Source organism: Rhipicephalus sanguineus, chromosome 7, assembly GCF_013339695.2.
Source record: "Rhipicephalus sanguineus isolate Rsan-2018 chromosome 7, BIME_Rsan_1.4, whole genome shotgun sequence".
NCBI lineage: Eukaryota > Metazoa > Arthropoda > Arachnida > Ixodida > Ixodidae > Rhipicephalus > Rhipicephalus sanguineus.
This window is the reverse complement of record NC_051182.1, coordinates 135720256-135735040: the sequence shown is the minus strand read 5'-3', so window position 1 is coordinate 135735040 and position 14785 is coordinate 135720256. Positions and strand designations below refer to the sequence as shown.

General features: G+C 45.9%; 1 protein-coding gene across 3 annotated transcripts in view; it reads left to right on the top strand.

Annotated features, from left to right (window-relative positions):
* The window catches only part of LOC119400031 (3-phosphoinositide-dependent protein kinase 1), a 56757-nt gene extending 42209 nt beyond the window's left edge, over window positions 1–14548 (top strand). For 2 of the 3 annotated variants that reach the window (XM_049417944.1, XM_037666947.2), the window contains exons 10-13: window positions 94–270; window positions 2377–2679; window positions 3594–3752; window positions 9852–14548. In XM_049417944.1, the coding sequence (XP_049273901.1) occupies window positions 94–270; window positions 2377–2679; window positions 3594–3752; window positions 9852–9962 (750 nt within the window). In that variant the 3' untranslated portion in view covers window positions 9963–14548. The remainder of the gene's footprint in view (window positions 1–93; window positions 271–2376; window positions 2680–3593; window positions 3753–9851) is intronic. The other variant, XM_037666948.2, reaches the window with a different exon arrangement.
* The last annotated feature ends 237 nt before the right edge of the window (window positions 14549–14785 follow it).

The following is a 14785-nucleotide window of genomic DNA, read 5'->3' as shown; positions in this document are numbered from 1 at the left end:
GACAATCAATAGCATCATCAGTTTCATCTGTCCTCTTCTCCATTCCTTTTGGCTGATGATAACTCAAAAAACCTTTGCGCGGGTTGCGTGCAGGTGCTGGACCCCAACCAGCGGCTGGGCGCGGCAACCAGGGGCGGTTACCCGGTGCTCAAGCAGCACGAGTTCTTCACCGAGGTCCGGTGGGAGAAGCTTCCCGAGATGGACCCGCCCAAGATGCTCCCATTCCTGCCCGGCACATCGAGCAACGAAGAGCTGCGCTCCCACTACTGCGTAAGCTCGCTCACCGCGATGCATTGACAGAGTGCTGTACTCTGTTTCACAAGTGATGTGCAATGCTAGACGAGTTAGTGAAATCTCGTGCGGTAGATGCGTTTGCAGTGAGAAATAGTTTGCTGCTTATTTACCGGCCGGTATGTCACTTTTTAACGTGACAGCATTGAAGATCTTAAAACCTATAGCGCACAGAAGGGACAGGAACACAAGGAACGACGTGGACGCAGCGCTTGTGTTCCTGTCTCTTCTGTGCGCTATAGGTGTTAAGATGGATTACCAACATGCCCAAGCTCACATTCTTTCAAGCGTTGAAGAGTTCGTTTCTCAGAAATGTCGGTGTCGGCAGTGTCCTTGGTTGCGAGCGAAAATTTGAGGCAGATGCAAATAAAGAAATAATAAAAAAATCTTCGGTTCAAGTGGGACCAGGGATTCGAACCTGCGACCCCTTGTTCCATGGCGCGGTGCGCTTAGCCGCTCAGCCACCACGCATACATCCTCTAGCATACTAAGGCGAGCTTTATTTATATTTATATGCGCCATTTAGCATTGGTGGTACGCACATCTCGGAGGTTCGTCAGCGGCTTGACTGTTACCTGCGAGATGGCGCAAAGGGCCCACGGCGGCACTTTTAAATGGCACCGCCTCACCGTGTGGCCGCGTTTCGTTGCCTCGCAAGCACGGACATTGTAGCTGGAAGGCGTCCCCACTTTGGCTTTCCTTGTGGCATGGTTTAGGTTTCTACTGAGAAGTGAGGCCAGGCTAGGTATTGGGAAGGTGATACGAACACGGTCCAACTACGCTATCGCATTCTACTCTTCAAAGTGAAGCTCAGGCGTCCTCCAAGTTTTATTTTTCTTTATTTAGGCCGAGTAATAGACAAGCAGGGATAGCAATATCCTAATTGATACAGTCGACAAATTTTTCGGACTTCAAAATTTCGGACCTTATGAATATTTCAGACTTCATAAACGCCCCATCAAGATTTCCATAAAACTATTACATTTTGCCAACCAGTCTTCTTTTTCGGACAAATTTACTGCCAAAGTTTGATTTTCTGGGCTAAATTGCTCGTTTTGAGCCACACCGCTCAATTTTGAAAGCCGCCATGTTGGATCTACTGCTGGCTTGGCCAACTTTGGCTTCCAGTGGCCAGTTGTGTAGCCTTCAAGTTTGGGAGTGTGCACAATCTTCCATGTTTGGAGGCCATGCCCGCTCTTCTCTGGCAGACAAAACACTTTTTCTTTTATGTAAGCCCTATCGTCGTCATTACAATGTGGTTAGCTTTTTTTTCCTGTTCTTTTCCCCGTTTACCATTCCACGCTTGGTGGTGTGTCAAGTGTGTTTTTAAGATGTTCTGCACGTCAGATCCTCTCTACCATTGCGGTTGCTCAGTGGTTATGGTGTTCGGCTGCTGACCTGAAACTAGCGGTTTCAAACATGGCCGCAGCAGTCGCATTTCAGTGGAGGCAATATGCCAGACACCTGTGTACTGTGTGATGTCAATGCAGGTTTAAGAACCCCCAGCTCCCCACTACTGCGTCATTAAACCCCACAGACCAACCAACCAAGATGTAGGGTGCATCTTTTTTTGTGTCCGGCTTTGAATTTTATGTGCTTGGTGTCATGGCGCCACTTCGTGCCACTTGCCACAGTAGGCAGCAGAGATTGCCAATGCGCTAACGATGTCACTGTAGCCCAGATACAACCAAAAGTGCTTGCTTCCTAGCGTACCATGAAGCAGGGCATTATTAGATATTTTTTAGGCTGTTCTAATCGAAATAAACTTAATTTTTTTTCATGGGCTAAATTTTTTGGACTGTTCGATTTTTCAGGCTATTCTGTGGTCCCTGTTAGGTCTGGAAGATTGGTCGCCGACTGTATTAACATGTCACGAGAAGGACAGACAGCAGATGGCCAGTTAGAATGTAGGAATGGATACCATGCGATGGGAAGCACGGCCGAGGACAGCATAGGTTTAGGAACGTGCGACAGGCAGATGATGAGGATGGCGAATAAGTGGAAATTTTTCGTGCCTTAGTAATAAGCAAACACCATTACAGCGCTCTGTACGGGTGTCTTTTCTTTTTCTCGCATTTCGCTCAGGTCCCGGACGACTTGGAGCCCGGCCTCGACGACAAGCAGATGACCCGCCTGTTGGGACTCGCATTCGACGACGACGCGCCCGTGTCTCCGCCGGCTCCCCAACAGCCGCAGGCGCAACTGCAGCCACAGCAACAACAGCAACAACGACCGCAGCAGCGCATTTCCCGGACGCAGCTGCACATCTTGGACTTCGGGCCCGAGGAGCACAACCGGCGGCTCCAGAAGCAGGCCGAGTCCAATCCGTACCACAAGTTCGTCGAGGGAAACCTCATCCTCAAGCAAGGCCTCGTTGACAAGCGCAAGGCAAGGGCACCCGCTCTGAACACTATTATTTGTTTGAGAGGCCTTTCTTGTGGAGAGGAACCTCAGCTTTACGTCTCACTATCCAAGTGCTCAAAAAGTGCTTGTTTCTGGTAGAATCGCAAAATAAATGCTAGAGTTCCATCAAGGACTTCTTTTAGCCATAAACTGTTAAACAAGTTCTGAAATAGAGCTGTGTACAGTGCATCTGTTGTATTCTTTAGCAACACTCTTTTTTACAGATATTACCACATGTTTGCATTATACTGTCAAACCTGAACCGGCATATATCGAACCCACATATAACGAATTATTGTGTACATCGAACAGTTGGGAAATCCCCTCTAATGATGGAGGGAACACACCGCGATAGAAGACGGGGACAAAAAGAGGCGACACACAACACACACACAGCGCTGTGTGTGTGTCGCCCTTTATCCCAGTCTTCTATTGCGCTGTGTTCCTTCCAGCGTTTTACCAACATGCCCAAGCTTCTGCGCTAAGCCCCTTGAATGTATTTTCAATATATGAGGTATATTGTATATCGAATTGCCTATAATTAGAACTCTTTTGTGATCCCCTTCAGATTCACTGCATCTGTTTTCGAATGTATGCATTTCGTGGTTACTGCAGTGTTTTTTTATTATTTCGTGGTTCCGTGAAAAACGCGTTACGGGACTTCTACTGTATCTGAAATATCGATACTGATTTGCCGAATGACTGAAAATCCGGACACTGATTCTGAAATATGGAGTTGGACTGTATTTCTCAAAATGCATTTCCACTCATTCCAGCATCTTGCTTGGGTGTTGTTTAAGGGGCCCCTATGTAGATTCATGGAGGAAGCTTTGCGTGTTACTCGACGCTGTTGGCGTGTGACACATCGTAATCTCGACCTGCAAATGCCCGACGAGCAGGGCCTGTTTGCGCGCCGGCGGATGCTGCTGCTGACGACGGGGCCCCACCTGTACTACGTGGACACCCAGGCGATGGTGCGGAAGGGCGAGATCCCCTGGTCCCCCGAGCTGAGGCCCGAGCCCAAGAACTTCAAGACTTTCTTCGTACACACGGTGAGCGTGCGTGCTTTTTTACTTGTCCTTTTTTATTTGGTTTACTTAAAGGGGCCCTGCAACACTTTGCCAAGCAACCATCGAATGGCTTCATTAAAGTTTTATTGCCCCACGAATCGAAAAATTTTTCGATTCTGACAAGTGCGAGGGGAGTTTGAGATTAGTTGTGCGCTGTAATTGCTTGCTCTCTTCTCTCGACCCGACGAACATGCTGGAAGCTAAGCAGGGAGGGATGGCATGGGGGGAAGAAGTTGCGTCATCTGCGTGTTATGTCCTTGAGCGCTTTTTAATTTTTTTTTCTTTGAACGCGCGGCTTACTTTCAATGTGACCGCGAGCGGGCATGTGGCGGCCTCCTGTGGCAGCCGCGGTAACTGTGCAGCTCACTATGCTCAAATCAGCCAATGGCCGTAAATTTGGGTGTATTGACATCATCTGTAGAAATAAGAGGGAACGATTTCTGGCTGATTTTGAGAATTCATTGTAAATTCCAGGCCGCGTGCTGTGCTGTAATGTTTGGTTTGCATGTTCCCAGGAGTCTCGACTACTGATCGGCAGCGTTTTTTGACCACGCTGAAAAAGTGTTGCAGGGCCCCTTTAAGGTGACCCTGAAGTTGTTTCGACAATTTTCTAGAAACTCATAAAGCCAGTAACATAAGTTCTTCGGATCATTAACAGACTAATTAAACAGGGGGACACTGCACTTGAAAATTAAATTTTTTTATGATGTCTTTATAGAATTTGATAAATCTTGTTTTTAAAATATCAGACATTTCATGTGCCCTCTTGAGGGCAAGCTGGGCTATCGAACTTGCTCGCGAATGTTAAACATACCATAACATTACTTCAAATGGTTCTAGAATGTCCATTCTTGCTTTCTTGCACACAATTGTCATTCCGGATTGTTGCGATACACTGCTTTACTTCGTAACTGTCCCTGTTTGGGCAAACCTGTGGTTCCCAAGGAGGCACATGAAATGCTTGATATTTTAAAAGCTACGCAATGTGCTAGAAAAATACAAACGCACAAACATGTTTGTGTTTGCATATGTGTGTACATATCCCCTTCAGGTGCGAATTATGATTCACTGTCTGCAAATGCATCAGATTCACATGGCATGATTCCAAGGCGCTCAGTATTGCACTCCAAGAAAGAAAATGAAGGAACATGTTGTTTTGAGTGAGTTTCAGTAATTAATGTTAATTAGCATGTAATTAAACATTTAATTATTATGTAATCTGTCAGGTTCAATCCTTGCATAATACGAATGAAATAATAGGCCCCAAATGTATGCGCAGTTTGTTTTTTGGTTGTATTCATTTAGAGCAAAGGAAATAAAACACTTGGCGTTGGTCCTGGAACACGGCACATTGAACTATTGTCGAACATGGTAGTGTCTCCAGCACTGAAGCAATATGCAGCACAATGAAGTTAAATGACTGCTAGTTGTCCACTCAGGAAGCCTGCACGAATGTGCGCACTGCGTTTCAGGCCATTTGAAGAAACGCGTGGTGCATGACGTGCCTCCGAAAAGTTGATGTGTACTGTTGTACACACCGCCGCTGAAGGGAATATATAAACATGCATGATGTAATATTTCTTGGGGGGTAAGGGTATTGTACTCCCCTAAGCCCCCCCCCCCCCCCTCTAGCTATGCAAATGATGTGTCATCCCCGTGATGCATAAACAGCACCTGGGTGGTGGCTTCCACTGCAGAGCTTTGCATTTACAAGACAATGCTTGCCCAGCACCTCCATTGAAAGCGTTATTCGTAAAGCACCACTCGCCCGTTACTGCAGCATAGGGGCCGTCGCATTACACCGATGAGCCGAGGCTAGGAGTTCGATTCCCGGACACGGCAGCCACATTTCCAAAACTTCTTTACGTAATCCAGTCTCACCAACTCCGCGCAGGCTTCCACAGGTGAGGGGAACCAGGGTAGCAAATCAAAATCGATGCTCATCCGTTGGCCTTCTCTGATTGACCTCTGCATGATGTGGACCGAGTGGAAGCTTCTCAAAAGGATCATTGGCACGCAACGGGCAAGTCCCCTCTCCCTATACTTAACGGGGGCCAGCTCAGGTCCTTCGTTGGTCAACTAGTCGACAGATTTTACCCCGGCGACATCGAACTCGTGATGTTTGCACCATTGCGAGGAGCAGAGTAGGGACCGAAATCGTCCCGAGAGGAGCGCGAGGTCACTCTTCGAACTTGTGGTCCGGCTCATAGCGCGTAGGTTTGCCACGTTTGGGAAAGATGAAGTTCACGGCTGATGCCAGGGTTTATTTAACCCTTCCAAACTGTTCCCCCATTTGGGGGGACAGTTCGGCAAGGACAAGCTGTCCATGGGAACTGTCCCCAGTTTGGGGTAGTGTCCCCAAACCGTTTCGGACGAGTGTAGCTTGTCTGCTTAATGGAAAAGCTTTTCGTACTCGTCAGAATGATTAAAATTGTTGGGTTGATGAAGCCGTGCTGAGAATGTTGAAAATTTCTGCCAGCATTCTTGTGCATGTTTTATTCTTTATTGTTAATTATTAGCGAGCCGGCTGCTGACCTGAAGGTCGTGGGTTCGATCCCTGCTTCGGCGGTCACATTTCGATGTAGGCGAAATGTGAGAGGCCCATGTACTGTGCGATGTCAGTGCAAATTGAAAAACCCCAGGGGGTCGAAATTTCCAGAGCCCTCCACTACGGCATGCCTTATAACATACCTGCCAACTCTTCCGAATTTTCCGTAAAATGTACGAATTTCGACCTCGCTTACGATTTTACGAATGTTACCTGAAATTTTACGAAAAAATATATCCTTTCCGATAAAAAAAAAATTAAAAAGCTATTAAAACAGCGTGGCCTTCGCGGTTGGCTACTGCGCATTGCCGTAGCTAGTCGCGGAGGCCGCGGAAACGGCGTTGTGGCACTTTCCGCCGCTAGGGGAGGACAATACGTACTCGTGTTATCATCATCAGCAGCAGCTTCAACATTTAGCGACTTATGTCGTCTTCTCGCGGGGTGGCTATCAATCCATACCTCCTTGGCGCATACGGAAAGCGCAAGGCGCAAGCATGTGGCGGTTAGCTTTGTTGGCGGGTTGGCGGTGAGGACTACACTGTTTGTGTCGCTTCTCGTATGACCGGCAGCCGCGTCTTACGCAGTAGGACTGCTGTGTTCAAGCCGTAGCAGCTTCGCAGTGCAATGTCAGGTTCTAAGCCGCGACAGTACTTCCAAGTGTTCTTGAAATCGTACACGACGGAATTCCCATGCTTCGTGCCGTCGAAGAAAGGGGAGAAGTTTGGTTTTTGCACCACGTGTGCCTGTGATGTGAACATTTCCCATGGTGGAAAGTCCGACATCAAGGTGCACATCGCATCGAAAAAGCACCAGGGGTACGTGCGAGATGCCGACAAGCAGCCAAGCCTGGCAAGTTTTGTGCCTGCTGACAGTGACTTCAGTGTTATTCGGGCAGAGTGTCTGTTCACGGCGTTCTTAGTGGAACATAACATTCCGCTGAGTGTCAGCGATCACGCTGGGCCACTTTTCAGAAAAATGTTTCCCAAGTGTGAAGAAGTGAAACGCTACGCCTGTGGCCGAACAAAGACAACTGCAATTGTTGGAGAAATGGCTGCCAATGCCGAGACGCCTTTGATGGATGCCCTCAAACAGCAGGTATTTTCAATCGCTGTGGATGGTAGCAACAACAGGGACACGCAGCTTTACCCGATTGTGGTGACGTATTTTGTGAAAGAGACTAGTCGAGTGGAAAGCCGCCTTCTTTGCCTCGGGACAATTAAAGGCGAAGCGACTGGGCAGAAGATCGGGCACCTAATTTTGGACGTGTTGAGGTCCCGGAATTTACCTGCTCAGAACTTGTTGGCCATGTCCTCGGACAACGCCAATGTCATGGTCGGGAAGAAAAACAGCGTGTCAACGGTGTTGAAAGAGGCTCAACCAGCTTTGATTGGGGTCGGTTGCCCGTGCCATCTGATAAACTTGGCCGCGCAAAAAGGAGCGTCATGTCTTCCCGTAAAGGTTGATGAAGCTTTGATTGACATTTTTTTTTACCTTGAAAAAAGTTTGAAGCGGAAAGACCGATTCAAAGAGTTTCAGGAAATGCACGACGTCGAGGTGAGGAAGATGTTGAAGCATTCGCCAACACGTTGGCTTTCGTTGGGAAAGTGTTTAAAAAGACTTCTAGATCAGTGGAAGCCACTTCTAAGTTTTTTTTTTGTGTGAAGCGAAGAAGTGTAATAAGCAGAGCTTGTTTTTGGAGTCCTACCGAATTCCAAGGACTTCTCAACAAACCTCCAAGAACTCTGCACCTACCCAAAAGTCTGCTGTAGGCCTTGGAAAAAGCACCGACGCCGACGAAGTTCCACTTAAGAGAAAAAGTGTTCATCTTGCACCTCAAGCCAAAAAGATGAAGCTTCAGACCACAGAATCCGAACAAACCAGCCTCGTCACTCGTGAAGAGCGCCTGTTTTTTTTCTTGTCATCGGAGTTAAGTAGGGCGTGCTGTCTCTTCTTGCAAAATGTAGTGCCGGTTCTTGAGAGGACAAACTGCCTTCTTCAAGAACAGGCTCCTCATATTCATGTACTAAGGGGCCTCTTGAACCGCCTTCTTGAAGATCTCCTCATTAGATTTGTGCGGCCTTCTGTTCTCAAAGAATGCAATTCATTGCTGGAAGTTTCCTATGGAGCTGCGGAGAACCAGAAAGGTGATGAAGACCTTGTCATTGGCAGCATAACCCGCTCTGTTGTTGAAACACTGAGCTCAAGTGAGAAAGAGCAGTTCTTTTCAGCTGTACGTCTGTACTTTACAAGATCATGTGATTATATTAGACATAAGTTTCCACTGGGAGACATCAACCTCAAGATGGCCGAGGTTGCCCAAGTGCAGTCATTGGAGACTGCTTCATTCAGCAGTGTACGACATTTCATTACTGCATTCCCTGCTCTTTTGCCACAGCAAAGTGGCGAATCAAAAGAGAAGGCATTCGATGAGCTCAAAGTGGAGTTTACTAGTTTACAAGCATACAATGTTCCAGCAGACATTTTGAAGGAGCCCAGGTGCGACGTACAATGGGCACGTTTGGGAGCTGTTCGAAGTGTTGATGGATCGCTCAGGTTCCACAGAATTTCAGTGGTTATGCTGGGCATTCTCTCCATTCCCCACAGTAATGCGGAATGTGAGAGAATATTCAGCACCGTCAACAAAACTAGAACGGAGTTTCGCTCATCTGTCTGTGAAAAAATTCTCGAGAGCCTGCTGATGGTGAAAGGGCACCAGAGTGGAACTTGCTTTGAGCAAAGTTACACGGTGAACTTTCTCAAGAGGGCAAAGTCCGCAACAGCAAAGTCATTGCAAAAATAAATTGTTGCTGATTACTCTCTGACCGATTTTACTTGTGGTTGCAAAAACATGATTAAGCTTGTTGCTTAAGGCAAAACCCTCGGAGCCTGTAACAAAAAAGTGGGTTGGCTACCCCCCCCCCCCCCCCCCACCCATTTGAGGGTTTTACTAATTTCTATGGTGCCAGGTTGGCAGGTATGCTTATAATCGTATCGGGACTTTGGCGCGTAAAACACGAGATATTAATAATTATTAGCGAGTAGCCAGCCATTTTTCTGTGAGTACCTCAAACATTGATATAGCGAGCACGGATATAATGAATTATCAGTTATAACGAAGTAAATAAAGGATATTGTCATAGATGCAGTGTTACAAATAAATGTTTATAACGAATTTTTGGAGATAACGAAGTTATTGTCGTGGCAGATGTGACTGTTGTAATGAGGTTTGAGTGTAGTTACCAGTAAACTTCGTTAAGGTAATTTAAGTTCGTATGTGCCTCATTTTTTTTTTTCAACAGCAATACGTTGCTTTTTGGAAGCGAAATATTCAATACCAACTTTAAAAAAGAAATAACCACTTTCAAGAGAAAACTTCTCAAAGTATCAATACAGTTAAGGGGTTAGTGTCTCATGAGAGCATAGACTTTTACCTGTGCTCTCCTTAGCATTGCCTAAGGTGACCGTGAGTTTTTACTTTGGCAATACTAGAGCTCTTGAGTTACAAAATGTAACCGTCCTATGTGGTGGACCTTTCGCAGCCCAACCGAACCTACTACCTAGAGGACCCCGAAGGCTACGCCCTGGCTTGGTGCAAAGCCATTGAGGAAGTGCGCAAAGCCAGCTACAACCAAGCTGATGACGCATCTTAGTGATGGCTTTAGCCGGCCATTTCTTACTGGCTGTCCGTTGGCTCGTGCCTGTTTTCCTCGTCTAGAGTGGTGATCGTGGAGAGACGTCACCGCTCCAACCCCGCTGTCTTGCAAGCTCTCTTCTTCTTCTTCTTCAACGAGTGTGTTGTGCCGAGGTGCGGACTGGAGTGTACAGTGCCTGCCAACAACTGCGATCGTGGACGCGCGAACCACTTCTCTAGGACTCTTAAAATAAGTCTTTCGGAACGCTTTTTGTCCGTAGGAGCAAGAATCGTGACGGCTTTCTTTGTAATATTTATTCCTGCTTTCGCTTCGCGAAAACGTTTTGAAGTTGAGCTGAACAACGATGTTGCTTTGTCCAAACTTTGCTCCCCGTAAAATGTCCTTCGTGCTAGCGGTTCCATTGAGGTTCTTAACGAGACCAGCGGACAACTTGGAAAACTCTGTAAGCCTTGGAAATGTTTTCCCGTAGAAGTCATACTTAAACGGTTTTTCGTTTGATACATCGACTCGTGAGAATGTTTTGGAGGTTAGCCGAACAGTAGCGGTGGCTTCGGTTATACCTTGTTCCCCGTAGATGTTCCCGTGGAAACCATTTTGAAGCACTAAAGGTGTCTTAGAGGCTCGTAAAGAAATCTCTGCAGGTGGCCACGAGAGGCTTAAGTTTAGGCTTAAGTTCTCCCTGCGTTTGTCGCCACCATCACTACCTTAACTGCGATTACCTTGACGTCATTACTTCGTTTATCGAAATGTACAAGCAAAAGTTCTATTCTTGTGAACACTTTCATGACATCATAGAAAAGGACATTCAGTGACTTTCTTCAGCCGCTTTCACTATAAGAACAACTTGTCAAAAATGCGGTGAACGTTTTTTAGAACCAGCAGAAGACATCAGCTGTTAGCTTATAAGTTATTTTCCGAACCTCTTGCGACCTTCTGCTATGGTTGTAGTTCTGCAATGCGTCGCATTGTTTGGTTCCTTGAACATGTCTGGTGTTTGCAGTTGCCTGCCCTGATGCCTCTTAGGAATAGTAGTGTCTGACTATTTTTTTTGCCATTACGCATGCATTTCGAGTCTCTTTAGCAGTTCGTGCTACTTTACCCCCCATCTGTATCTTCAGAACTTCGACAGCATTTAATGCTTGGCAGAACATTGCTCGCAAAATGGCTAACGATCCTTGTGACCAATTTAATGATTACAGTCTCTTATGTTATATGAATGCTTGCTTATGCATGATAGAAGCTTGCAAGCAAAATGGCAAGTGGTGCTTGCGTGCCACCTCATTAGGAAGTGAAACGTGAGCACTACTCATGTGCAAGTTGCATCTTGCAATATCATGGTCCAGGTAGAATTATTGAGGGGTCAAGCTAGCATTTTAGAAGAGCTAATGGCCCCAAATCTTGGATGTCAAAAAAATTTGATGTTTCGTAAATGTTCCTCGTCTTCGGTATCGTCGTAACCGGTAACACCGGCGTGACCTGGGGCTGGCTAAGTTAAATGGTCTGTGGGTAAGGGCACCCAAATCGCCCTTTGGTAAATGACCTTTGAGGTAAATTTGAGGTAAGTGGCCTTTAGGTCAACGTGGCTGTGCAAGAACTATATGAGAGCATAACTTTGTTACGATTACTTCTCGAACACCTCGTATTGAGTCATTGTGTAACTGGAAGTTGCTACTTCGATTGAACTCATTCGCTGTAAATGACATTTATCCTGTCTAGCATGAAAATGTACGCATAACGGCTCCTCCCATGAGACGTGTACATCGAATCATACCATGCCCAAGGCCGTTATTCTTGAAAATTAATTCTCCAAGTCACTTCCTTAGTTCAAGAAATAGTGTGTCCACATCAAGTCAACGCAATACGTTGTCATGTCACAAGTTGCGTGCTGACGTCTCTGTATGGTGCGCAGATTTACTGTACTTTCCCATTCCGTACGTGTTAATAGAAAAGCCATGCTGTCCCTTCGCACGACTTTTTAATCTAAAGCAACTGTTAATGCACGTTCGTGTCTTCACCTTCTTGAAAACAGTTGCGTGCTTTTCGATGTTGCATTCGCTGATGCATTAGCATTTGCTGATGGACTAGCATTCTGTGATGCGCTGGCATTTGGTGATGTACTCAGTGGTGCCATTTAGTGGTGCAGTAACGTTCGCGAATGCATTATCATTTGTTAGTGCGTTAGCATTCACTTGGCATTCACTGATGCAGTGGCATTTGCTGATGTTCTAGTGTTCAACAATGCCATTTGGTAGTGCATCAGCATTCGGTGAAGCATCAGGATTTGCTGATACATTAGCATCTAGGGCACTAGAATGAAGCAATGCACTGGCACTTGGTAATTAATCAGGATTAAGTGTTGCGCTAGTGTTTGGAGATGTCATTCAGTGATGCATTAGCAGTTCTTGATGCAATGGCATTCGCTGATGCATTATCATTTACTGATGCATTGCCAGTTGTTGATGCATTAGCATTCACTACTGCATCAGTGATTGATGGTGTTGTGTTCCAGAGGTCAGCTATGTGCTGTCCCTTTCCACAAGCTTTGAAGTCGCCTCTCTGGCATGATCGCCCTCACCTTCACATCGAAGCATTGCTTACGTCTTTGGCGAGATAGCATTACCTAGCGCACAATGTTGGCAACTTCTATGCAGTAAAGTTTCGAGAGGATGCAAGCACAGTAATTTCGATGCTGGTCGCAGTATTGCCATTTCTGTTTGGCAAACACTTCACTGATGCAGAACTTGGAAGTATTTCAGAATGTGCCAAGTATTCCTGCAAGTACGTTTAAGAATAACTTTAAAGTCTAAACTATAAATAAGATATTTCTTATAAATTCCGACTTGATAAACACATCAGAAAGACATAGATGTACACTGTGCAAATTTCAGTATGCCTTGCAAAAAAGTGCCAACAGCATTAAGAATAGCAATCATCTTGAAGAGATGATGCACATTAAGTTTCACATCTCAAGAAGGACAAGGCATTCCAAGATTTCCACATTTCAGATACTGCAAAAACAGCATTCCAAAAAGCATACAACTTTAAGATCTACGAAGGGTCTGGTGCGGAAAGCTACTTCATTTGAGATCTTTGCCAGAGATCTTTCTCACCACTTCGTTGATCGCATATTGTCGACCTCTTCAGTTTAGCTAGCAGAGATAATCTGCAGCGACTATCGCTGGTTGTCACGTCTCAAGCAGTGGGATGTTGCGGAAAGAGCAAGTTCGTAGAAGTTCATTCTTGAGAAGGGTCCTTTGAAGTCCGTGAAACTTTCTTAAAGAAAGTCTAGAGTAAAACTGGACTGCATTAAAAAGTGTTGTTACTGACACTTTAGATGCGGAGCAATCTTCACGTCCAGGTGTGGCATCAAGATAAGCGCACGTACACGTCTTCTTGTGTATCGTCCCCGCTTGCCACTTGTCATCTTAGTATCTTTGCAAGCACTGTTCAAGACTTTTCAGAATAAAGAGCGCGTTGATCATCACTGGAGCTTCTTCGATATTACAGACATTTGAAATCGACTCAGTTGTAGCAAGATTTTCGTTGCGGTCAGCCTTGAAGTTCTCTTTATGCCATCGCTTATGTAACATGCAAATACTTCTTTTCACCAACTAACAAGACTATGTAAGCGACATCTCGTCACCACTGACGGCTTACACCGCGTTTCTTCCAAACCTGCAAACACGAGCAAATCTTTCAGTAGCCGTCGTCACGAACGTCTTATCTTCTCGTATTCGACGTATTCGCACATTGCGTTCGATATGCAAAGTGCCCGGAGGGCCATTGGCCGCTTGGCCAGTTTGCCTTGGCCTACAGTCGTGAGCGATACGACAGGGAACACTAAAATTGCCTTTGAAAGGTCATAAAAGCTAGATGCAGTCGGCAAACGCAAAATTCTTCATAACACTAAATGCTCAAGCGGAAAGGTATCTCTTGCAATTCAGTAGGCCACGTTCGTACCGGTAAATTAGAGATAATCGTTGATTAAACACAAATTCAGTCTTCCCTCTAGTATAACTCACGACTGCACCGTATTAAGAGACCCCTCTAACAACACCACTAGCTAATTATTCTCTTCCGTTGTCTGTCGCACATTGTTCTGTCGGATCTTGTCACGCGTCTTGCGCATTTCGAGCGTGTCGTCGACGCCTCCACGTCCACTCTAGCCCTCGGGGAAGGCGCTGTAAATACTTTGCGAGCCAACATTCTTTTTCGACTTGCCGGCGGAGTGGCTGTGTTCACACTAGTTAGACAAATTACAAATTCAAGACTGCTAAATTAAAAAGGAGGAGAAACGAAACGGAGGAAGAGAGTGTTTTATACTTTTTCCAGAAATGCATCAACTGTGTCCGTCTTTTACGTTCCTTTTTTTTTTCAATACGAGTGTTGTGTTTTGAAGTGACGTGTCACGATGGTGTGACGTTGGACTTGAGAGATGGACTGGTGGACCGAAGGATGATGGATGCCTTTGTCATCGTACAAAAGTGCTGCGAGTGCCTGGAAGGTGTGTTGTTTGTGAAGAAGAGTGTGGAAACCTCCGAACAGTTTTTTTTTTCTTGTAATAAAATATAAAGGGAAACTCTTCAGTGGCTTTCTTTTCTTCCTCTGTTCAAGGAAGACTTGTACTCAGCCATAGAATTGTGTGCGAGATGTTCTGTGTAGGCTAACTGGAGGGTTGTGGAGTACCGCCCCATGGCCCGGACCAACCGCTGACACTGGCAGAATAGCGACACTTTTGCAGCATCAAGCGAAACCTTGCCTTTCATTCCAATTGTACGTTGGTGGCATGACGTCATGAGGGACGTTTCTACTGAGGTCAC